General features: G+C 47.9%; 1 protein-coding gene across 1 annotated transcript in view; it reads right to left on the bottom strand.

Annotated features, from left to right (window-relative positions):
- Window positions 1-1,137: 1,137 nt before the first annotated feature.
- The window catches only part of LOC129716009 (epiplakin-like), a 25,028-nt gene continuing 1,659 nt past the window's right edge, over window positions 1,138-24,506 (bottom strand). Inside the window, 2 exon segments of the mRNA XM_055665886.1 lie at window positions 1,138-3,516; window positions 3,518-12,543. Coding sequence (XP_055521861.1) covers window positions 1,171-3,516; window positions 3,518-12,481 — 11,310 coding nt within the window. The 5' untranslated portion in view covers window positions 12,482-12,543 and the 3' untranslated portion in view covers window positions 1,138-1,170.

The following is a 24,506-nucleotide window of genomic DNA, read 5'->3' as shown; positions in this document are numbered from 1 at the left end:
AGCTCAGCAATACTATCCCTGTACATAAGCATAATCACTCCAGTTAGTCCAGTATGCAGAGAACAGCTTGCACAGTCCATATGCAACAGATGCCATGTTGGCACCATTATACAGACCCAGCTACAGCTGGCCACAAAAGCCTGTTGCAGCTGTCACCTCCATTCCAGTCGTCCCACAAACCAATTTTGCTTTTCACCTAAAATGTTAGCTCTAGCTTCCTTCCTATAGATGAAGTCTGACCTGAAGGACGTGGACGGCCTGAATTATATCAGGAAATCTGAAATGGGATGTGGACTGGAAGAGCCTGGCTTAAGTTCCCGAGTCGTTTACTACAAAGTACATGGAAAAATAAAGGAGTGATTAAATCACAGGGTTGGCGTCGGCAAGGGGGAAAGAGTGTCAACCATTCCATTCACCTGTAACAGTTAACAGTACTGTTGCTTCAAGACGGGAGGGAAACAAAGATAAAATAATGCCCCTGTCCCACTTACGAAACCTGAACGGAAACAAACCTCTGGAGACTTTGCGCCCCACCCAAGGTTTTCGTGTGGTTCCCGGATGTTTTTGTCAGTCTCCCTAATGGTCGAAAGCGGTTTCCGCTTCTTCTATGTTCCGGCGATCATTTCAAAAAATTCAAAACCAGCCGCGACTAAAAATAGGTTGCCGTTTTAAAAATCGGTAATTTTTTAGTCGAAGCCAGTTGCAATGCTAGTTGAAGGTGGTTTCCGGAGGTTGCAGGTAGTGGAAGGTCTTACCTTCCACTACCTGCAACCTCCAGCAAAGAAGGTCTTACCAAGGAAGGTCTACCTGCAACCTCCGGCAACCACCTGCAACTAGCATCGCAACCAGCTTTGACTAAAAAATTACCAATTTTAAAAACGACAACTGATTTTTAGTCACGATCGGTTTTGAATTTTTTGAAATAATCGCCGGTCCATAGAAGCGGAAACCACTTTCGACCATTAGGGAGACTGACAAAAACTTCCGGGAACCGCACGGAAACCACACGGAAACCTTGGGTGGGGCGCAAGTGAAGTTTCCAGAGGTTTCCCTTCAGGTTTCCTAAGTGGGACAAGGGCATAAGGAAGCAATGTGATTCCATCAAGAAGTATTAAATGAAGAAAATATAACTCAGGATGAAAATCAACAAACAAAATTTATTAGATTCATTTATCTTCTCAATAACAGAAAATACAGATCAGTCAGAGGATCCTTAACACATCTCTGCTTCAGCTGCAGGTAGGTCAGGTTCTCTTTTGTATTGGGGTCGAAGAAGCCTTTGGTGTCATCACCAGCATCAGAGAGAACCTTGTTCATGTGATCATCAAACATTCCTCTCCTATACGCCACTTCGACGGGAAGGCGATGGCTGTGCACTGGGTCAATGATGCCTCCCGTGGCAATCTGTGCCTCCAGCAGGCGGATGCCATGGTCCTTGACGATCAGATCCTTCTGCAGTGCCTGGAACAAGGAGATCACGTTGCCCGTGTAGGGATCTTTGTAACCAGTGACTGCCCTTTCTGCAGACAGTAGCTTCTGGTGGAGCTCTTTGCCAATGAGACAGCTCTCAACCGCCTCATCGACCGTCAGTTTCACGTTCTTCACCGGGTCAATGACAAAGCCGGTCGCTGCCTGAGCTTCTAAGAGGATCAAGGCCGTTCCAGGCATCAGCAGATGCTTCTTCATGGCCTGGTAGATGCTCATCTTCTCGTTGGTCGACTCCACAAGGATCCCTGCAATGCTGTCTGAACCCTTGAGGTAGATCTTCACTGAATCTTGCTCACTCACATCTTGCACGGTCTTCTTCCCCTCCTGCAGCTCCAGCAATGTCTTCTGATCAATGATCTCTGACTCCACAAGTTCCTGCAGAGAGATTTCTGCTCGTAGGCCAGAGAATGTAATGGAAGTGTCCACCAGGGTTTGTGTCTGCTCTATGAGACGGGTGATGGTTCTGATCACAGACTCCAGGTCAATCTCCTTCCTTCTGTATTTCTCCATCAACGTTCTACACTCCTCTTCAGTGAAAAGTTTGGAATGAATGAGATACCAGATTGAGAAGCAGAGCGTTCTCTCTCGAAAGGCTGCTTCAGTCTCTTCGGCAGTGCAAGCCTGCGTGCTCTGAGTGGGAAGAACAATGCAGGAACTGACAGTACTTTCCTGGCTCTCAGTTTGTTCAATGACTGAGGTGATTCTTGTGATGATGATCGTCATGTCAATTTCCTTCCGCCTGTACATCTCCATCAGCTCCTTCCTCTTCTCCTCAGAGAAGTACTCAGAGTGGATGAGTTCCCAAATTGTGACAGACTTCCCCTTGAACCTGCCATATGAAACATTCATTGTCTCCCTCTTAAAAGCACTCTCTATTTCTCCAATGCTGTAGCCTTGCCGATTCTTCACTCCTCCATTTGTAATCTTTAGCAAGCTCAGCCCAGTGTCTTTGTCACTCACACATCTCTGCTTCAGCTGCAGGTAGGTCAGGTTCTCTTTTGTATTGGGGTCGAAGAAGCCTTTGGTGTCATCACCAGCATCAGAGAGAACCTTGTTCATCTGATCATCAAACATTCCTCTCCTATACGCCACTTCGACGGGAAGGCGATGGCTGTGCACTGGGTCAATGATGCCTCCCGTGGCAATCTGTGCCTCCAGCAGGCGGATGCCATGGTCCTTGACGATCAGATCCTTCTGCAGTGCCTGGAACAAGGAGATCACGTTGCCCGTGTAGGGATCTTTGTAACCAGTGACTGCCCTTTCTGCCGACAGCAGCTTCTGGTGGAGCTCTTTGCCAACGAGACAGCTCTCAACCGCCTCATCGACCGTCAGTTTCACGTTCTTCACCGGGTCAATGACAAAGCCGGTCGCTGCCTGAGCTTCTAAGAGGATCAAGGCCGTTCCAGGCATCAGCAGATGCTTCTTCATGGCCTGGTAGATGCTCATCTTCTCGTTGGTCGACTCCACAAGGATCCCTGCAATGCTGTCTGAACCCTTGAGGTAGATCTTCACTGAATCTTGCTCACTCACATCTTGCACGGTCGTCTTCCCCTCCTGCAGCTCCAGCAATGTCTTCTGATCAATGATCTCTGACTCCACAAGTTCCTGCAGAGAGATTTCTGCTCGTAGGCCAGAGAATGTAATGGAAGTGTCCACCAGGGTTTGTGTCTGCTCTATGAGACGGGTGATGGTTCTGATCACAGACTCCAGGTCAATCTCCTTCCTTCTGTATTTCTCCATCAACGTTCTACACTCCTCTTCAGTGAAAAGTTTGGAATGAATGAGGTACCAGATTGAGAAGCAGAGCGTTCTCTCTCGAAAGGCTGCTTCAGTCTCTTCGACAGTGTAAGCCTGCGTGCTCTGAGTGGGAAGAACAACGCAGGAACTGACAGTACTTTCCTGGCTCTCAGTTTGTTCAATGACTGTGGTGATTCTTGTGATGATGATCGTCATGTCAATTTCCTTCCGCCTGTACATCTCCATCAGCTCCTTCCTCTTCTCCTCAGAGAAGTACTCAGAGTGGATGAGTTTCCCAAATTGTGACAGACTTCCCCTTGAACCTGCCATATGAAACATTCATTGTCTCCCGCTTAAAAGCACTCTCTATTTCTCCAATGCTGTAGCCTTGCCGATTCTTCACTCCTCCATTTGTAATCTTTAGCAAGCTCAGCCCGGTGTCTTTGTCACTCACACATCTCTGCTTCAGCTGCAGGTAGGTCAGGTTCTCTTTTGTATTGGGGTCGAAGAAGCCTTTGGTGTCATCACCAGCATCAGAGAGAACCTTGTTCATGTGATCATCAAACATTCCTCTCCTATACGCCACTTCGACGGGAAGGCGATGGCTGTGCACTGGGTCAATGATGCCTCCCGTGGCAATCTGTGCCTCCAGCAGGCGGATGCCATGGTCCTTGACGATCAGATCCTTCTGCAGTGCCTGGAACAAGGAGATCACGTTGCCCGTGTAGGGATCTTTGTAACCAGTGACTGCCCTTTCTGCAGACAGTAGCTTCTGGTGGAGCTCTTTGCCAATGAGACAGCTCTCAACCGCCTCATCGACCGTCAGTTTCACGTTCTTCACCGGGTCAATGACAAAGCCGGTCGCTGCCTGAGCTTCTAAGAGGATCAAGGCCGTTCCAGGCATCAGCAGATGCTTCTTCATGGCCTGGTAGATGCTCATCTTCTCGTTGGTCGACTCCACAAGGATCCCTGCAATGCTGTCTGAACCCTTGAGGTAGATCTTCACTGAATCTTGCTCACTCACATCTTGCACGGTCTTCTTCCCCTCCTGCAGCTCCAGCAATGTCTTCTGATCAATGATCTCTGACTCCACAAGTTCCTGCAGAGAGATTTCTGCTCGTAGGCCAGAGAATGTAATGGAAGTGTCCACCAGGGTTTGTGTCTGCTCTATGAGACGGGTGATGGTTCTGATCACAGACTCCAGGTCAATCTCCTTCCTTCTGTATTTCTCCATCAACGTTCTACACTCCTCTTCAGTGAAAAGTTTGGAATGAATGAGATACCAGATTGAGAAGCAGAGCGTTCTCTCTCGAAAGGCTGCTTCAGTCTCTTCGGCAGTGCAAGCCTGCGTGCTCTGAGTGGGAAGAACAATGCAGGAACTGACAGTACTTTCCTGGCTCTCAGTTTGTTCAATGACTGAGGTGATTCTTGTGATGATGATCGTCATGTCAATTTCCTTCCGCCTGTACATCTCCATCAGCTCCTTCCTCTTCTCCTCAGAGAAGTACTCAGAGTGGATGAGTTCCCAAATTGTGACAGACTTCCCCTTGAACCTGCCATATGAAACATTCATTGTCTCCCTCTTAAAAGCACTCTCTATTTCTCCAATGCTGTAGCCTTGCCGATTCTTCACTCCTCCATTTGTAATCTTTAGCAAGCTCAGCCCGGTGTCTTTGTCACTCACACATCTCTGCTTCAGCTGCAGGTAGGTCAGGTTCTCTTTTGTATTGGGGTCGAAGAAGCCTTTGGTGTCATCACCAGCATCAGAGAGAACCTTGTTCATCTGATCATCAAACATTCCTCTCCTATACGCCACTTCGACGGGAAGGCGATGGCTGTGCACTGGGTCAATGATGCCTCCCGTGGCAATCTGTGCCTCCAGCAGGCGGATGCCATGGTCCTTGACGATCAGATCCTTCTGCAGTGCCTGGAACAAGGAGATCACGTTGCCCGTGTAGGGATCTTTGTAACCGGTGACTGCCCTTTCTGCCGACAGCAGCTTCTGGTGGAGCTCTTTGCCAATGAGACAGCTCTCAACTGCCTCATTGACCGTCAGTTTCACGTTCTTCACCGGGTCAATGACAAAGCCGGTCGCTGCCTGAGCTTCTAAGAGGATCAAGGCCGTTCCAGGCATCAGCAGATGCTTCTTCATGGCCTGGTAGATGCTCATCTTCTCGTTGGTCGACTCCACAAGGATCCCTGCAATGCTGTCTGAACCCTGGAGGTAGATCTTCACTGAATCTTGCTCACTCACATCTTGCACGGTCGTCTTCCCCTCCTGCAGCTCCAGCAATGTCTTCTGATCAATGATCTCTGACTCCACAAGTTCCTGCAGAGAGATTTCTGCTCGTAGGCCAGAGAATGTAATGGAAGTGTCCACCAGGGTTTGTGTCTGCTCTATGAGACGGGTGATGGTTCTGATCACAGACTCCAGGTCAATCTCCTTCCTTCTGTATTTCTCCATCAACGTTCTACACTCCTCTTCAGTGAAAAGTTTGGAATGAATGAGGTACCAGATTGAGAAGCAGAGCGTTCTCTCTCGAAAGGCTGCTTCAGTCTCTTCGACAGTGTAAGCCTGCGTGCTCTGAGTGGGAAGAACAACGCAGGAACTGACAGTACTTTCCTGGCTCTCAGTTTGTTCAATGACTGTGGTGATTCTTGTGATGATGATCGTCATGTCAATTTCCTTCCGCCTGTACATCTCCATCAGCTCCTTCCTCTTCTCCTCAGAGAAGTACTCAGAGTGGATGAGTTCCCAAATTGTGACAGACTTCCCCTTGAACCTGCCATATGAAACATTCATTGTCTCCCGCTTAAAAGCACTCTCTATTTCTCCAATGCTGTAGCCTTGCCGATTCTTCACTCCTCCATTTGTAATCTTTAGCAAGCTCAGCCCAGTGTCTTGGTCACTCACACATCTCTGCTTCAGCTGCAGGTAGGTCAGGTTCTCTTTTGTATTGGGGTCGAAGAAGCCTTTGGTGTCATCACCAGCATCAGAGAGAACCTTGTTCATGTGATCATCAAACATTCCTCTCCTATACGCCACTTCGACGGGAAGGCGATGGCTGTGCACTGGGTCAATGATGCCTCCCGTGGCAATCTGTGCCTCCAGCAGGCGGATGCCATGGTCCTTGACGATCAGATCCTTCTGCAGTGCCTGGAACAAGGAGATCACGTTGCCCGTGTAGGGATCTTTGTAACCAGTGACTGCCCTTTCTGCCGACAGCAGCTTCTGGTGGAGCTCTTTGCCAACGAGGCGGCTCTCAACCGCCTCATCGACCGTCAGTTTCACGTTCTTCACCGGGTCAATGACAAAGCCGGTCGCTGCCTGAGCTTCTAAGAGGATCAAGGCCGTTCCAGGCATCAGCAGATGCTTCTTCATGGCCTGGTAGATGCTCATCTTCTCGTTGGTCGACTCCACAAGGATCCCTGCAATGCTATCTGAACCCTTGAGGTAAATCTTCACTGAATCTTGCTCACTCACATCTTGCACGGTCTTCTTCCCCTCCTGCAGCTCCAGCAATGTCTTCTGATCGATGATCTCTGACTCCACAAGTTCCTGCAGAGAGATTTCTGCTCGTAGGCCAGAGAATGTAATGGAAGTGTCCACCAGGGTTTGTGTCTGCTCTATGAGACGGGTGATGGTTCTGATCACAGACTCCAGGTCAATCTCCTTCCTTCTGTATTTCTCCATCAACGTTCTACACTCCTCTTCAGTGAAAAGTTTGGAATGAATGAGATACCAGATTGAGAAGCAGAGCGTTCTCTCTCGAAAGGCTGCTTCAGTCTCTTCGGCAGTGCAAGCCTGCGTGCTCTGAGTGGGAAGAACAATGCAGGAACTGACAGTACTTTCCTGGCTCTCAGTTTGTTCAATGACTGTGGTGATTCTTGTGATGATGATCGTCATGTCAATTTCCTTCCGCCTGTACATCTCCATCAGCTCCTTCCTCTTCCCCTCAGAGAAGTACTCAGAGTGGATGAGTTCCCAAATTGTGACAGACTTCCCCTTGAACCTGCCATATGAAACATTCATTGTCTCCCGCTTAAAAGCACTCTCTATTTCTCCAATGCTGTAGCCTTGCCAATTCTTCACTCCTCCATTTGTAATCTTTAGCAAGCTCAGCCCGGTGTCTTTGTCACTCACACATCTCTGCTTCAGCTGTAGGTAGGTCAGATTCTCTTTTGTATTGGGGTCGAAGAAGCCTTTGGTGTCATCACCAGCATCAGAGAGAACCTTGTTCATCTGATCATCAAACATTCCTCTCCTATACGCCACTTCGACGGGAAGGCGATGGCTGTGCACTGGGTCAATGATGCCTCCCGTGGCAATCTGTGCCTCCAGCAGGCGGATGCCATGGTCCTTGACGATCAGATCCTTCTGCAGTGCCTGGAACAAGGAGATGACGTTGCCCGTGTAGGGATCTTTGTAACCAGTGACTGCCCTTTCTGCCGACAGCAGCTTCTGGTGGAGCTCTTTGCCAACGAGACAGCTCTCAACCGCCTCATCGACCGTCAATTTCACGTTCTTCACCGGGTCAATGACAAAGCCGGTCGCTGCCTGAGCTTCCAAGAGGATCAAGGCCGTTCCAGGCATCAGGAGATGCTTCTTCATGGCCTGGTAGATGCTCATCTTCTCGTTGGTCGACTCCACAAGGATCCCTGCAATGCTATCTGAACCCTTGAGGTAGACCTTCACTGAATCTTGCTCACTCACATCTTGCACGGTCTTCGTCCCCTCCTGCAGCTCCAGCAATGTCTTCTGATCGATGATCTCTGACTCCACAAGTTCCTGCAGAGAGATTTCTGCTCGTAGGCCAGAGAATGTAATGGAAGTGTCCACCAGGGTTTGTGTCTGCTCTATGAGACGGGTGATGGTTCTGATCACAGACTCCAGGTCAATCTCCTTCCTTGTGTATTTCTCCATCAACGTTCTACGCTCTTCTTCAGTGAAAAGTTTGGAATGAATGAGATACCAGATTGAGAAGCAGAGCGTTCTCTCTCGAAAGGCTGCTTCAGTCTCTTCGGCAGTGTAAGCCTGCGTGCTCTGAGTGGGAAGAACAACGCAGGAACTGACAGTACTTTCCTGGCTATCAGTTTGTTCAATGACTGTGGTGATTCTTGTGATGATGATCGTCATGTCAATCTCCTTCCGCCTGTACATCTCCATCAGCTCCTTCCTCTTCCCCTCAGAGAAGTACTCAGAGTGGATGAGTTCCCAAATTGTGACAGACTTCCCCTTGAACCTGCCATATGAAACATTCATTGTCTCCCGCTTAAAAGCACTCTCTATTTCTCCAATGCTGTAGCCTTGCCGATTCTTCACTCCTCCATTTGTAATCTTTAGCAAGCTCAGCCCGGTGTCTTTGTCACTCACACATCTCTGCTTCAGCTGCAGGTAGGTCAGGTTCTCTTTTGTATTGGGGTCGAAGAAGCCTTTGGTGTCATCACCAGCATCAGAGAGAACCTTGTTCATCTGATCATCAAACATTCCTCTCCTATACGCCACTTCGACGGGAAGGCGATGGCTGTGCACTGGGTCAATGATGCCTCCCGTGGCAATCTGTGCCTCCAGCAGGCGGATGCCATGGTCCTTGACGATCAGATCCTTCTGCAGTGCCTGGAACAAGGAGATCACGTTGCCCGTGTAGGGGTCTTTGTAACCAGTGACTGCCCTTTCTGCCGACAGCAGCTTCTGGTGGAGCTCTTTGCCAACGAGACAGCTCTCAACCGCCTCATCGACCGTCAGTTTCACGTTCTTCACCGGGTCAATGACAAAGCCGGTCGCTGCCTGAGCTTCTAAGAGGATCAAGGCCGTTCCAGGCATCAGCAGATGCTTCTTCATGGCCTGGTAGATGCTCATCTTCTCGTTGGTCGACTCCACAAGGATCCCTGCAATGCTGTCTGAACCCTGGAGGTAGATCTTCACTGAACCTTGCTCACTCACATCTTGCACGGTCTTTTTCCCCTCCTGCAGCTCCAGCAATGTCTTCTGATCAATGATCTCTGACTCCACAAGTTCCTGCAGAGAGATTTCTGCTCGTAGGCCAGAGAATGTAATGGAAGTGTCCACCAGGGTTTGTGTCTGCTCTATGAGACGGGTGATGGTTCTGATCACAGACTCCAGGTCAATCTCCTTCCTTCTGTATTTCTCCATCAACGTTCTACACTCCTCTTCAGTGAAAAGTTTGGAATGAATGAGATACCAGATTGAGAAGCAGAGCGTTCTCTCTCGAAAGGCTGCTTCAGTCTCTTCGGCAGTGCAAGCCTGCGTGCTCTGAGTGGGAAGAACAATGCAGGAACTGACAGTACTTTCCTGGCTCTCAGTTTGTTCAATGACTGTGGTGATTCTTGTGATGATGATCGTCATGTCAATTTCCTTCCGCCTGTACATCTCCATCAGCTCCTTCCTCTTCTCCTCAGAGAAGTACTCAGAGTGGATGAGTTCCCAAATTGTGACAGACTTCCCCTTGAACCTGCCATATGAAACATTCATTGTCTCCCGCTTAAAAGCACTCTCTATTTCTCCAATGCTGTAGCCTTGCCAATTCTTCACTCCTCCATTTGTAATCTTTAGCAAGCTCAGCCCGGTGTCTTTGTCACTCACACATCTCTGCTTCAGCTGTAGGTAGGTCAGATTCTCTTTTGTATTGGGGTCGAAGAAGCCTTTGGTGTCATCACCAGCATCAGACAGAACCTTGTTCATCTGATCATCAAACATTCCTCTCCTATACGCCACTTCGACGGGAAGGCGATGGCTGTGCACTGGGTCAATGATGCCTCCCGTGGCAATCTGTGCCTCCAGCAGGCGGATGCCATGGTCCTTGACGATCAGATCCTTCTGCAGTGCCTGGAACAAGGAGATGACGTTGCCCGTGTAGGGATCTTTGTAACCAGTGACTGCCCTTTCTGCCGACAGCAGCTTCTTGTGGAGCTCTTTGCCAACGAGACAGCTCTCAACCGCCTCATCGACCGTCAGTTTCACGTTCTTGACCGGGTCAATGACAAAGCCGGTCGCTGCCTGAGCTTCCAAGAGGACCAAGGCCGTTCCAGGCATCAGCAGATGCTTCTTCATGGCCTGGTAGATGCTCATCTTCTCGTTGGTCGACTCCACAAGGATCCCTGCTATACTGCTAGCACCTTGTAAGTACTTCCTCACTGAATCCATCAGAACTAGCTCTTGCAGTGTAATCTTGCCTTCCTGGAGATCTTCGTACGTATCAATCCTGATAACCTCGGAGGTCACAAGTTCCTGAACAGGGACTTTCTTTCGAAACCCATCAACACTAAATGGGGCATCAGATTTCCTTTGTACCTCATCAATGATCCTGCTGAAGGTGGTAATGATGTGGGAGATGGATATCGAGTGTGAGGTGTACTGCTGCACAATCTTTTTTCTCATTCTATCTGTCATGTAGTCAGAGTTGAGGAATTCCCATAATGTCAGGGTTCTCCCTTGAAATTTGCCCACAGTAACCAGGAAGCTGTTCTGTTTGAGATTAGCTTCTGTTTGCTTGTCTATATAACTCAGGTCTCTCAAACACAACAGGCAGAGCCCAGTGTCTTGCTCATTCACACATCTCTGCTTCAGCTGCAGGTAGGTCAGGTTCTCTTTCGTATTGGGGTCGAAGAAGCCTTTGGTGTCATCACCAGCATCAGAGAGAACCTTGTTCATCTGATCATCAAACATTCCTCTCCTATACGCCACTTCGACGGGAAGACGATGGCTGTTCACTGGATCAATGATGCCTCCCGTGGCAATCTGTGCCTCCAGCAGGCGGATGCCATGGTCCTTGACGATCAGATCCTTATTCAGTGCCTGGAACAAGGAGATCACGTTGCCCGTGTAGGGGTCTTTGTAACCAGTGACTGCCTTTTCTGCCGACAGCAGCTTCTGGTGGAGCTCTTTGCCAACAAGACAGCTCTCAACTGCCTCATCGACCGTCAGTTTCACGTTCTTGACCGGGTCAATGACAAAGCCGGTCGCTGCCTGAGCTTCCAAGAGGATCAAGGCCGTTCCAGGCATCAGCAGATGCTTCTTCATGGCCTGGTAGATGCTCATCTTCTCGTTGGTCGACTCCACGAGGATCCCTGCAATGCTGCATGTTCCAGTTAGATACTGATCTACAGACTTGAGTTCAGTAACCTCTTTAACACTGGTTATTCCTTGTTCCAGTTTGTGGTAGAGTTTCTGATCAATGATCTTGGAGTCTAGCAGTTGCTGGGCAGACACTTTGCGCCTCAAGCCATGAAACATGGCTACCTTTTTCTCCTTCTCGATCTGTTGAATTTGTGTGGAGGCCATGGTGATGATTTTCTCAACTGTGGTTTTACCCAATTTGAAATCTGTGAGGAATTCACTGATTTGTTCTGCAGTGAAGTATTCAGAATTGATGACCTCCCATAATGTCACTCTTCGTCCCCTGAGCCTGCCAGAATTCACTGAAACCAAAGCCTTTTTAAAGGCCATCTTGCTTTGTTCATCTGTAGATATCTGGACTCCTTTCACCACCTTATCTGTGATGATCAGAAAGCAGAGGCCAGAGTGGGACTCGGTTGTGCATCGCTGCTTCAGCTCCATGTAGCTGAGGTTCTCTTGAGTGTTGGGGTCAAAAAAACCCTTGGTGTCATCGGTGGGGTTTGAGAGAACCTTGTTCATCTCTGGATCGAATATTCCTTTCTGGTAGGCAGCTTCCAAGGGAATCTGGTGACTAGAGACTGGGTCAATGATGCCACCTGTTGCCAGCTGAGCTTCCAAGAGGCGCATGCCATAAGAACTCGCAACCAGCTCCTTCTTCATGGCTTGGAAGAGGGAGATTGTGTTCCCCGTGGATGGGTCCCTGTAACCCGACACTGCCTTTTCTGCAGCCAACAGTTTATTGTACACGTCTGATCCAATGATTCCAGCCTGCAATGCCTCATCCACGGGCAGCTTCTGCTCTGTCACGGGATCAATGATGAAGCCAGTGGCAGCTTGGGCCTCAAGCAGAAGGAGGGCTGTTTCTGACGGCAGTAACTTCTTCCTGAAGGCCTGATAGATGCTCATCTTCTCATTAGTGGGATGAATGAGGAGGCCTGCAATGCTGCCACCATCTGACTGGGAGTTGCTACTGCTCTGATGCTGAGCGGAAGGTTTCACGGTGATATCACCCTTGTGGCAATCATGAGACTGACACGCTTCAGCTTTGGTCATGGTGGGACAAGGATCTGCCATTTTGCTGGTTGACCTTACATTCTTCAAATGAGTTGGCTTCTCCATTCTCTTCAGATGAGTCTAGGTCTTGCTCTGGGTGTGGGTGTTAGTTCAACACTTAGCAGAGGCTGGAATTGTAAGACAAAAACAGTCATTGATTATAGCCTGACTGTTGGTCAAATTTTAGAGAGTCACAGTGTTATAGAACGCTCTTGCAGGTCCTTTGGCCCAAACCTATTCATGCTGACCATGCCCACCTAACCTAATCCCATTTGCCTGCATGTGGACCATACCCCTGTAAACCATTCCTCTCAATGTACCTGTCAAAATGTCTTTTCCATGTTATTGTACCTGCTTCAACCACCCCCTCTGGCAGTGGTTACGTATGCCCACCATTCTCTGTGTGGAAAAGTTGCCCTTCAGGTCCCCTCACACCTTAAACCTATGTCTTCTAGTTCTTCATTCCCCTATCTTGGGAAGAATACTGTGCATTCACCTTATCTATTGACCTTGTGATTTTGTAGAGCTCTTGTCTGTCTGTGGCTTGTCTATGGAATGTAAACTAAGATTAAGATTCAGATTCAGTGATGTTCAAGGAATGGTGCTCAGAGTGGTGTTAATTGGGAGAGAAAGCTCCAAATTGTTGCCTTTGTCCTCCTTGTTGATAGGGGGTCAGTTTTAAGAGGTTTAGGTTCAGGCTTATTAATGTCACATGTACAGAGGTACAGTGAAAAGCTTTGTTTTGCATGCTATCCAATCAATTGCAGTTATATAGAGATCTCGTGGCTAGCGGGATCAAGGGATATGGGGAGAAAGCAGGCATGGGTTTCTGATTGTGGATGATCACATTGAATGGTGGTACTGGCTCGAAGGGCCAAATGGCCACCTCCTGCACCTATTTTCTAATTCAGATATACTATACAAAATACAATCGTCAAACTCAAGTCAAATAGATAGAGCAAAGGGGAAGATACAGAGTGCAGAATGTAGCGCATCAGTTCTATAGACAAAATCCACTGTTCATAAGAGGATGGATATGAATCGAGCAGTACCCTCGCTTCCGGAAGGACCGTTCAGAAGCCTGATCACAGAGACAAAAAAACTATTGCCACATGCTTCCAAGCATCTGTACCTTCTGAACACGTCTACTCAAATGTAAGTGTCCTTAGTGGTTCTAAAACGCTTGCAGAATGTTTCTATTGGTTCTAAAATGTTTGCAAAAAGTGTCTATTGGTTCTAAAATGTTTGCAAAAAGTGTCTCTTTTGGTTCTACAATGCTTGCAGAATGTGCCTTTTTTGGTTCTAAAATGTGTTTTTTAGGTCCTCTCCCCCCCCTCCCCCTCTCCCTCCCCCCCCCTCCCCCCCCCCCCCCCTCTCCCCCACCCCCCTCCCCCCCCCCCCCCCCCTATCCCTCTCCCCTTTTTTTTCTCCCCTCCATCCACTCCCCCACCATTCCTCCCCTAAACCCCCCTCCCCTCACACAACCCTACCCCCCCCCTCCACCCTCCCTCCCTCCCCCCTCTCCTGCTCTCCCCCCCCCCTCCCAGCACACTTTCTCTCTCTCCTCCCCTCCCCCCTCCCTCTCTCTCTCTCCTCCTCCACCCTCCCTCCCCTAAATGCCCTCCCCTCCACACCCCCTACCCTACCTCCCTGCTCCCCACCTCACCCCCCTCACTCTCACCCTCTCTCTCTCCTCCCCTCCCCCCCCCTCCCCCCCCCCCCCCTCACCCACCCTCCCTCTTCTCCTCCTCTCCACCCCCCTCTCCCTCATTCCCCTCTCTCTGTGACTCTGTCTCTGCCCCTTCTCTCTCTGCCCTCACTCTCTGCCCTCACTCTCTACCACCGCACCCTCCCCCCCTCTCTAGGTGTGACTGCAAGTTGGGGACTATGCGTCAGTAGATAAGGTGTTTATGGGGTAAAAGGAGCAAATTAATAATATTAATATAATATCAAGGGGGGTAATTAATTAGCTTGAGTGCGGGGGTAGTTAGTGTGTGTGACGCTGCATGCCGCCGCCGCCCCCCACAACCGCACGCTGGGGGAACAGACCCAACGGGTCTGCACTTGGTCTAGTATATATAAAACTGTGTGGGTGTGGTGTCATTTTGTGTGTTTCACATCACACACCCTCCTTTCTCCCCACCTCCTCTCTCCCTCCCCCCCTCTCTATACCCCCTCCCCAATACCCCCCATCCACCCCCTCTACCCCCCTCACTCTCCCCTCCACCTCTCCCTCCCCCCTCTACCCCTCCTCCTCCTCCCCCCCCCCTCCCCCCCCCCCCCGGCAATCGCGTGTTGTGGGGACGGGACCCAACGGGTCCCGGTTGGTCTAATATGAAATAAAACTCTGTGTGTGTGTGTGTGTGTGTGATTCACATCTCCTCGAAAACCCGAGGCGGTAACGGTGAAAATTACATATTCCGGTAGAGATTTACCTCATGATTTCAAAAATCCCCTCATCTGTAAATTTGATTCATTATTTCCCGAGTTTTTTACTAAAATTGTTCACCAATTTTTAAATGTTTTTTAAAATCTAACTGCTGAAGCCAGCTGATGATGTCACAATGCCTTTGCATGGCAGATGCAGTATAATGTGGATAAATGTGAGGTTATACACTTTGGTGGCAAAAACAGGAAGGCAGATTATTATCTGAATGGTGTCAGATTAGGAAAAGGTGAGGTGCAACGAGACCTGGGTGTGCTTGTACATCAGTCACTGAAAGTAAGCATGCAGGTACAGCAGGCAGTGAAGAAAGCTAATGGCAGGTTGGCCTTCATTGCGAGAGGATTTGAGTTTAGGAGCAATGAGACCGCACCTAGAATATTGTGTGCAATTTTGATGTCCTAATTTGAGGAAGGACATTATTGGTATTGAGGGAGTGCAATGTAGGTTCGTCAGGTTAATGTGTCAAGATGGCGGGACTGACATATGATGACTGGGCTTGATCCTGAGCTATTCATTGTAATTTTGAAGGATGAGAAGGGATCTGATAGAAACCTATAAAATTCTTAAAGGACTGGACAGGAAAGATGCAGTCAAAATGTTCCCGATGTTGGGGAAGTCCAGATCCAGGGGTCACATTGGGGGAGCAGGAATGGGGTAATGATTTTAGATGATCAGCTGTGATCATATTGAATGGTTGTGCTGGCTCAAAGGGTCAATGGCCAACTCCTGCAAATTTTTTTCTATGTTTCTCATGAAGCAAATGCTTTGTCCCAAACTACATGGAGCTTCTTCACTGATGTTGCAGTTGCATGATTCTGGTCTGTGCCTGGTAAATCTTGTGTCCACACCCACTGGTCTGTGCCTGGTAAATCTTGTGAAGACTTTAGAGAATCATGAGCATTTTAGGGCCTAATAGTTAAGTTATTTTTTTCTTCTTCTTTTCTCTGTGGTCTTAGTACAGTAGAGATGGCAGGTAGCATAAAGGAATGTTCCTCCTGCAGGATGTTGGAAGTCAGGGAGATTCCAATGCCCATGAGGCCGATACCTGCAGGAAGTATATCCAGCTGCAGCTACGTTCAGAAGCTGGATCGGTCTCACGCTCATCGAGGAGTGTGAAGTTTCAGAGATAGGAGTTACAGGGAGTGGTCATTACCTAATGTAATGTATTAAAAAAAAAATCACATGTACCAAGATACAGTGAAATTCTTTTTTTGCATAAAGTTCAGTGTTATCACAATGCGTACATACAATCCCAGATTTAGTACAGAGAGCATCGAAGCAGCCCACTGAGACCATACACGAGTCGCAGAGTTTTGGCTGCATTTTACCGTCGCAGCTGCAGCTGGTCATAAAGGCCCATTGCAGCCGTCGCCTCTGTACGGATCGTCCTGTTACCATCGTCCCTCTCCTCGCCTGTCTACCTTCAGCCTTTGTGCCCCAGGGACACCTCCTGCAGCCGACCTTGAGGGCGGGAAAAGCAACGCCCCCCAGTTCTTCTTAGTGGCCCTCTGTTCTTGCATCCGCTGCCGTCTTCAACTCCCTCCACCCTCTCCGGTACTTCAGACTCGGGGTTGAGCAGGGGCCGTACTTGAAGGCTTCCCTCTCCAGCCAGGTGCCGGTTCCACCATGGGCGAGCCAGCCCTGCTGCCATGGTATGGCCATGGCCATGGCTCACCGGGTCCTTCAGGTAACTAAACCCTCCTCTCGTCCTGACCTCCCATCCACCTCATTACATACCTTTGAACTATCTTTAATTGGATTTTATCTTGCACTAAATAATATACCCTTTATATTGTCCCTTTATCCTGTATCTGTACACTGTGGACAGCTTGATTGTAATCACGTTTAGTCTTTTGGATAGCACACAATAAAAAAAGATTTTCACTGTATTTCGGTACAAGTGACAATAATAAACTAAACTTGATGTGTTTATAAAGTAAGAATTTTCTTGCTCCTGGTGCATATGACAATTAAACTTTTTTGAAACTTGATATTGTGATAATGGGGTGTGCTTGCCTTTGAGGCATTGAGTATAGGCGTTGGAACATCATGTTTCAACTAGCCAAGATGTTGGCAAGATCACACCTGGAATATTGTGTTGCAGTTCTGATTACCATACAACAGGAAGTGAGAGAGGGTACAGAAATGATTCACAAGGACATTGCCGGGACTGGAGGGCCTGAGTTATGAGGCGAGATTGGATAGGCTGGAACTATTTTCCCTGGAGCAAAGGAGGACGAGTCTATCCTCATCACTTTCTTCCATCCAGTCCAAAAGTGTCCAAGGAAAGGATACATCCATGACACACTGGTCAACCTAAGGAGTACGTTCAGCAACAGACTGGTTCCACCAAGTTGCAGGACAGATCGCCACAGATCCTTCTTCCTTGTGGCTATCAAACTACTCCTTTCCTTTCTGTCATGTGGTAGACCGAGACTGAGACTGACTCCCCTCCCCTCCTCCCCTAATCTTTACACGTCCCCAATCCTTTCCACTCGTCACTTTAATTTCATGTTTCATGTATTTTGTGTTTTATGACTGTTGGCAGATCAATTTCTCTCTTGGGATAAATCAAGTTCTATCATAATATACCTGTCACCCTGCCATTCCATTTCCTCTCCTCTATATTCAGGGAGATGACTCGGTCATTCCGTTATTGCACTTCAATATTCTTTTGTAAACTTGGGACTTTATACGACAATCTTGCACCATTCCGCTGTTTTCACTCTTCGTTTGAATGATTGTTGTATTTATCATTCCTGTATGTGTAATATTTACTCCGAGTGCTCCATGTGAACAGGGATTTTCATTGCACTAGGGAGTACGTATTATTCTAATCCTTAAGAGTTTAATGAAATGAGATGGGGCATATATGGAATAGATAGTCACAGCCTTGTTCCCAGGCCAGGGGAGTTAACAAATAAAAGATAGGTTTAAGGTGAGAGGAGAATATTCTAAAGTGGACTTGAGGGACAATTTTTCCCACATGCAGAGTGGTGTGTACATGGAACAAGGTGTTAGAAGAAATGGTAGAAGCAGGTACACCGACAAAGCTTAAAAGACAATAGATAATAGACAATAGGTGCAGGAGTAGGCCATTCGGCCCTTCAAGCCAGCACCGCCATTCAATGCAATCATGGCTGATCATCCAAAATCAGTACCACTTTCCTGCCTTCTCCCCATATCCCCGGACTCCTCTATCTTCAAGTGCCCTATCAAGCTCGCTCTTGAAAGTATCCAGAGAACCGGCCTCCACCGCCCTCTGAGATAGAGAATTCCACAGACTCACAACTCTCTGTGTGAAAAAGTGTCAAGACATTTAGACTGGTACATGAGTGGAAAACGTTTAGATGGATATGGCCAGTGCAGATAAATAGATGATCACATTCCCTCCTGGGACAAATAAAGTTCTAGCGTATCATGTCGTGCAGCAGGAAGGCACCTTGATGGGCATGGCCAAGTTGGACTTTAGGGTGTATTTGTTTGCTGTATAGCTCCATTAATTATAAGAGGGAGATAAAGATTCAGTGATAAGAATGAGGCAATTAACTAGACAAGTCTGCTCTGTTCAAGCGAGGACAGCAGTGTATTCACTGAAGCACGACTCAGACAGTAGTGATTCCAACACACACACACACACACACACACACACACACACACGTGTGAGTGGCTGGAGACAGCCTGTGTATCTCCCTACTCGATTCATGGCCCCAGATCCCAGTCTTAGGCACTACCGTATTCATTTGATTAAGCTGCTATCCATTATAATTGGTGTACTTGTATAAATGTTATTTAATTCTGACAAGTGCGGCGGTTCATTTTGGCAAGTCAAACCTGGGCAGGGCTTGCACAGGGTCCTGGAGCGGGTTGTAGAGTAGAGAGACCAGGGAGGATAGGCACAGTCTCCTGAAAGCACATCAGCGACTCTACTTCCTGAGAAGATTACGGAGAGTTGGTATGACAAGGAGGACTCTCTCTAACTTCTACAGGTGCACAGTCGAGAGCATGCTGACCGGTTGCATCGTGGCTTGGTTCGGCAACTTGAGCGCCCAGGAGCGGAAAAGACTACAAAAAGTAGTAAACACTGCCCAGTCCATCATCGGTTCTGACCTTCCTTCCATCGAGGGGATCTATCGCAGTCGCTGCCTCAAAAAGGCTGCCAGCATCATCAAAGACCCACACCATCCTGGCCACACACTCATCTCTCCGCAGCTTTCAGGTAAAAGGTACAGGAGCCTGAAATCTGCAACATCCAGGTTCAGAAATAGCGACTTCCCCACAGCCATCAGGCTATTAAACTCAACTCAAACAAAACTCTGATCATTAATAGCCCATTGCACTTTATCTGTTTATTTATGTGTGTATATATATATTCATTGGAATATGGTCACACTGATTTATTCTGTATTTATTTATGCCTACTATATTCTGTTGTGCTGAAGCAAAGCAAGAATCTCATTGTCCTATCTAGAACACATGACAATAAACTCTCTTGAATCTTGAACTGGTGACGCAGGTGAAGAAAGCACTTGCCACGCTTCCCTTCATTGGCCAGGGTATTGAATACAGGAGTTAGGATGTCATGATGCAACCTTACAAGTCATTGGTGAGACCAGACTTGGAGTATTGTGTGCAGTCTGGTCACCCAACTATAGGAGGGATGTCAGTAAGCCTGAAAGGATACTCAAAAGATTCACCAGGCCAAAGGCAGGCAGAATGGGGTTATCATGTAGTTTTGATCATTTATACAACTTAGTTTGGACAAGTTGACCGAAGGGCCTGTTTCTGTGCTAATTCTAAACCTCTTCATGGTGTTGGCCCCTCTGCCATTGTTTCAGACCCCTGTGCACCTGACAATGAAACATCCTTGACTCCCAACTTACCTGTCAAGCCTCTTGAATTTAGTCCCTCAGACCATCCCCACTCCCTCCACAGCCACTGCTTCCCTCTCTTCTGCATTTGCTCCCTTTTCACATTTATATTTACCAGCTTTGCCATCCGGGTAGCTCTGGCAAAGTTCCTGTGCCAGCATTGCAGTCAGGAGAGGGGAAGGAGGGGCTGCCTTGTGCCGATCTTGTGGGTCAGAATGCTGTGCGTACACAGCATTTGACAGCACTGGGCCTTTACTCGCTAGGTTTAGAAGGATGAGGGGCGATCTTATTGAAAATTACCAAATAGTGAAAGGTCTGGATAGAGTGGATGTGGAGAGGATATTTCCATAAGTGGGAGAGTCTAGGATTCGATGGCACAGCCTTAGAATAAAAGAACTTACCTTTAGAAAGGAGATGAGAAGGAATGTCTCTAGTCAGAGGGTGGTGAATATGTGGAATTCTTTGCCACAGACAGCTGTGGAGGCCAAGTCAGTGGGTATTTTTAAGGCACAGATTGACAGGTCTTATGAACCAGACAGCACCTCATCTATTATGTCAGAGCTGCTTCTTAATGAACAAGACTGTGAAGGACAACAGGATTCTGTTAGCAAATATTCACATAACATTAATCATGGGTGTGTCAGTCAACTCCGAATATTGGCCACACTCCTAACGACGTACTAGGTGTTATCTGGATTTAACTCATTGTCACAACATATGTTGCAGCAGTAGTGTCATTATTTCATGCAGAGCATGGCCTGGAGCTCAGGAAGTGTCAAGTCAAGAGAGTTTATTGTCATGTGTCCCAGATAGGACAATTTAATTCTTGCTTTGCTGCAGCACAACAGAATATTGTAGTCATAAATACAGAACAGATCAGTGTGTCCATATACCATAGAATATATATATATATACATCAATAAACAGATAAAGGCTGTTATAGCTCAGAGTTTGTTTGAAGTTATTTTTAATAGTCTGATGGCTGTGGGGAAGCAGCTGTTACTGAACCTGGATGTTGCAGATTTCAGGCTCCTGTACCTTCTACCTGATGGCAGTGGAGAGCATGGGAGGCTTAGGGTTTTGGGGACTGACCCCCTATTCCCCCCCCTCCCCTCCTCCTCCTCCTCAGACTGTTGTCAGCTGCACCTGTGAGGCATGGGCTGGAAGCACAAGCATCAGGAATATGTGTTCTGCTTTCCAACACAACTAAGGCTACTCCCACCAACCCCATGCCCTATACTTCCCTTTATATCTTAGTGCTGAATATGCTCAGCGACTCAGTGCATACACCATCGGCTTGTTCGGTGGTAGCATGGATAGGATCAATTCAGGCAGTGGCCCTGGAGACTGGTGATGTGTACCGTCTGCCTTGGTGACAGATGCTTGAGAAGAGTGGTAGATACCCCTTTGACAGCCGGTCACCATGAGGTGGTGACTAATGGGTATAGCTGCAGTGCAAACTGCTGCCACTGTGTTGTTGGTAGGATGAGTGAATGGCAGTGGATGGGATGCCTGTCAAGGCGGCTGGTGAATGGTGTTGATGCTACACTTATCCAAGCCAGTGAAGCTAGTTTGCAGTCCTGACCTGAGACTTGTTGATGGTGGACAGGCTTTAGGGTTAGGGTATCGGTCAAACCTTCTCACTGCTGCTATCGGGCAGGAGGTAGACAGCCTGTTGTAATCGTAGACAACCATCTTCTGTCTACTTAAGGGGTTGGACAGGCTAGATGCAGGAAGATTGTTCCCGATGTTGGGGAAGTCCAGAACAAGGGGTCACAGTTTAAGGATAAGGGGGAAATCTTTTAAGACCGAGATGAGGAAAACTTTTTTCACACAGAGAGTGATGAATCTCTGGAATTCTCTGCCGCAGAAGGTAGTTGAGGCCAGTTCATTGGCTATATTTAAGAGGGAGTTAGATGTGGCCCTTGTGGCTAAAGGGATCAGGGGGTGTGGAGAGAAGGCAGGAACAGGATACTGAGTTGGATGATCAGCCATGATCATATCCAATGGCGGTGCAGGCTCGAAGGGCCGAATGGCCTACTCCTGCACCTATTGTCTATGTTTCTATGTCTACTATACCAACCCTGTCTATTGTTTCTGAAAGGAGACTGCAGGAGCTAGGTGAGGAGATTGCAGTGACATTGACAAAGATCTTTTATCATCTCCAGCCACAGGTGATCTCCCAGATGATGGAACAGTAGCCAATGTTGATCATTTGTTTAAGAAATGACGTAGAGATATTGCAGTAAATTATTAGTCAGTGAGCCTGCAGGGAAAATGCTGGGTACAAAAGGCCGGTGAGTGTAACATCTGTAGTTGGTAAGTTACTGAAGAGTATTCTGAGGGATATTATATGCAGGCATTTGAATGGGCAAGGGCTAATTAGGGATAGTCAGTATGAAGAAGGTCGTGTCCCACAAATCTGATTTTTTTTGAAGGTGTGACCAAAAATGTCAATGAGGGCAGAGCTGTAGATGTTGTGTACATGTTCAGTGAGGCATTCGACAAGGTTCCGCATGGTAGGCTGCTCTGGAATGTTAGACCACATGGGGTCCAAGGAGAGAGCTGAATGGATAGAAAATTGGCTCCATGGAAGGAAGCAGAGGGTGATGGTGGAAGGTTGATTCTCGGACTGGAGGCCTGTGACTAGTGGTGTGCCTCAGGGTTCAGTGCTGGGCCCGTTACTGTTTGTCATCTACATCAATGATTTGGATGAGAACGTGAAGGGAAAAATATTTAATAGGATTCCGAGGGGTAACTTTTGCACACAAAGGGTGGTGGGTGTATGCAACAAACTGCCGGAGGAGGTAGTTGAGGCTGGGACTATCCCATCATTTAAGAAGCAGTTAACAGGTACATGGATAGGACAGGTTAGGAGAGATATGGACAAAGCGCAGGCAGGTGGGACTGGTATAGCTGGGACATGTTGGCCGGTGTGGGCGAGTTGGGCTGAAGGGCCTGTTTCCACACTGTATCACTCTGTGATTCTGCATGGACTTTAGCAAGCAATTTGACAAGATCGTACACAGTAGGTTGGTCTAAAAGGTTAGAACACATGGGATCCAGGATGAGTTAGACAATTGGATATTAAATTAGCTTGGTGATAAGAGTCAGAAGATGGTAGTGGAGGGTTGCTTGTCAGATTGGAGGCCTGTGACTAGTGATATGCTGCAGGGCTGGGTTCTGCACTAGGGTTCAGTAGTGTTGAGGATGCAAGGAGTTTAGAAACATAGAAACATAGAAAATAGGTGCAGGAGTAGGCCATTCGGCCCTTCGAGCCTGCACCGCCATTCAATATGATCATGGTTGATCATCCAACTCAGTATCCCATCCCTGCCTTCTCTCCATACCCCCTGATCCCTTTAGCCACAAGGGCCACATCTAACTCCATCTTTAATATAGCCAATGAACTGGCCTCGACTACCCTCTGTGGCAGAGAATTCCAGAGATTCACCACTCTCTGTGTAAAAAATGTTTTTCTCATCTCGGTCCTAAAAGACTTCCCTCTTATCCTTAAACTGTGACCACTAGTTCTGGACTTCCCCAACATCGGGAATAATCTTCCTGCATCTAGCCTGTCCAACCCCTTAAGAATTTTGTAAGTTTCTATAAGATCCCCCCTCAATCTTCTAAATTCTAGCGAGTACAAGCCGAGTTTAAAGAGCTACTTAGGTTGGGAATGTGGGCAAAGGGGAAATTGGAATACAGCATAGCAAAGTGTACAGTCATGCACTTCTGTAGAAGGAATAAAGGTGTAGTGCTGATGCAGGATTCACAAAAGGTTCATTTGTAGGTTGAGTCAATGGTAATGAAGGCAAATGCAATGTTAGCATCATTTCAAGAGGACTAGAATATAAACCTCCCCAATATTGACTGGGCCTTACTCAGGGCAAGAGAATTTGACTGGGCAGAATTGATTCTGTGAATTTAATAGCCGGAGTAAACAATATGTGGAGAGTCTGACTCAATGAGGGGCCATACATTGGGAAACAAGCCTGGACAGGTGACTGGGGATAGTGATCACAACTTCATAAATTGTATAAGAAGGAACTGCAAATGCTGGAAATATCCAAGGTAGATAAAAATGCTGGAGAAGCTCAGCAGGTGAGGCAGCATTTATGGAGCGAAAGAATAGGTGACGTTTCTGGGCAAGACTCTTCTTCAGGCTGACATGGGGTTGGTGGGGGCGGGAAGAAGAAAGGAAGAGGGGGAGACAGTAGGCTGTTGGAGAGCTGGGAAGGGGAGGAGAAAGCAGGAGGCTACCTAAAATTGGAGAATTCAATGTTGATACCGCTGGGGTATAAACTACCCAAAGCAGAATATGAGGTGCTGCTCCTCCAATTTACGGTGGGACTCACTCTGGCCATGGAGGAGCCCAGGACAGAAAGGTCGGATCGGAATGGGAGGGCGAGTTGAAGTGCTGAGCCACCGGGAGATCAGGTTGGTTATTGCAAACTGAGGGGAGGTGTTCGGTGAAGCGATCGCCAAGCCTGTGCTTGGTCTCACTGATGTAGATCAGCTGACATCTAGAGCAGCGGATGCAATAGATGAGGTTGGAGGAGGTGCAGGTGAACCTTTGCCGCACCTGGAACGACTGCTTGGGTCCTTGGATGGAGTCAAGTGGGGGTGGGGGGGGGGGGGGGATAAATTGTATGATAGTTTTGAATAGGGACAGGTCTGGGTGCTGGGGAAAGGTACATCATTGGGGAAAAGCAGATTGCAATATCATTAGACAGGAGCTAAGGAGGGTAGATTTAGTGGTTGTTATTGGGTA

This window comes from Leucoraja erinacea, chromosome 2, assembly GCF_028641065.1.
Source record: "Leucoraja erinacea ecotype New England chromosome 2, Leri_hhj_1, whole genome shotgun sequence".
Classification (NCBI taxonomy): Eukaryota; Metazoa; Chordata; class Chondrichthyes; order Rajiformes; family Rajidae; genus Leucoraja; species Leucoraja erinaceus.
This window is presented reverse-complemented; position numbering and strand designations above follow the sequence as displayed.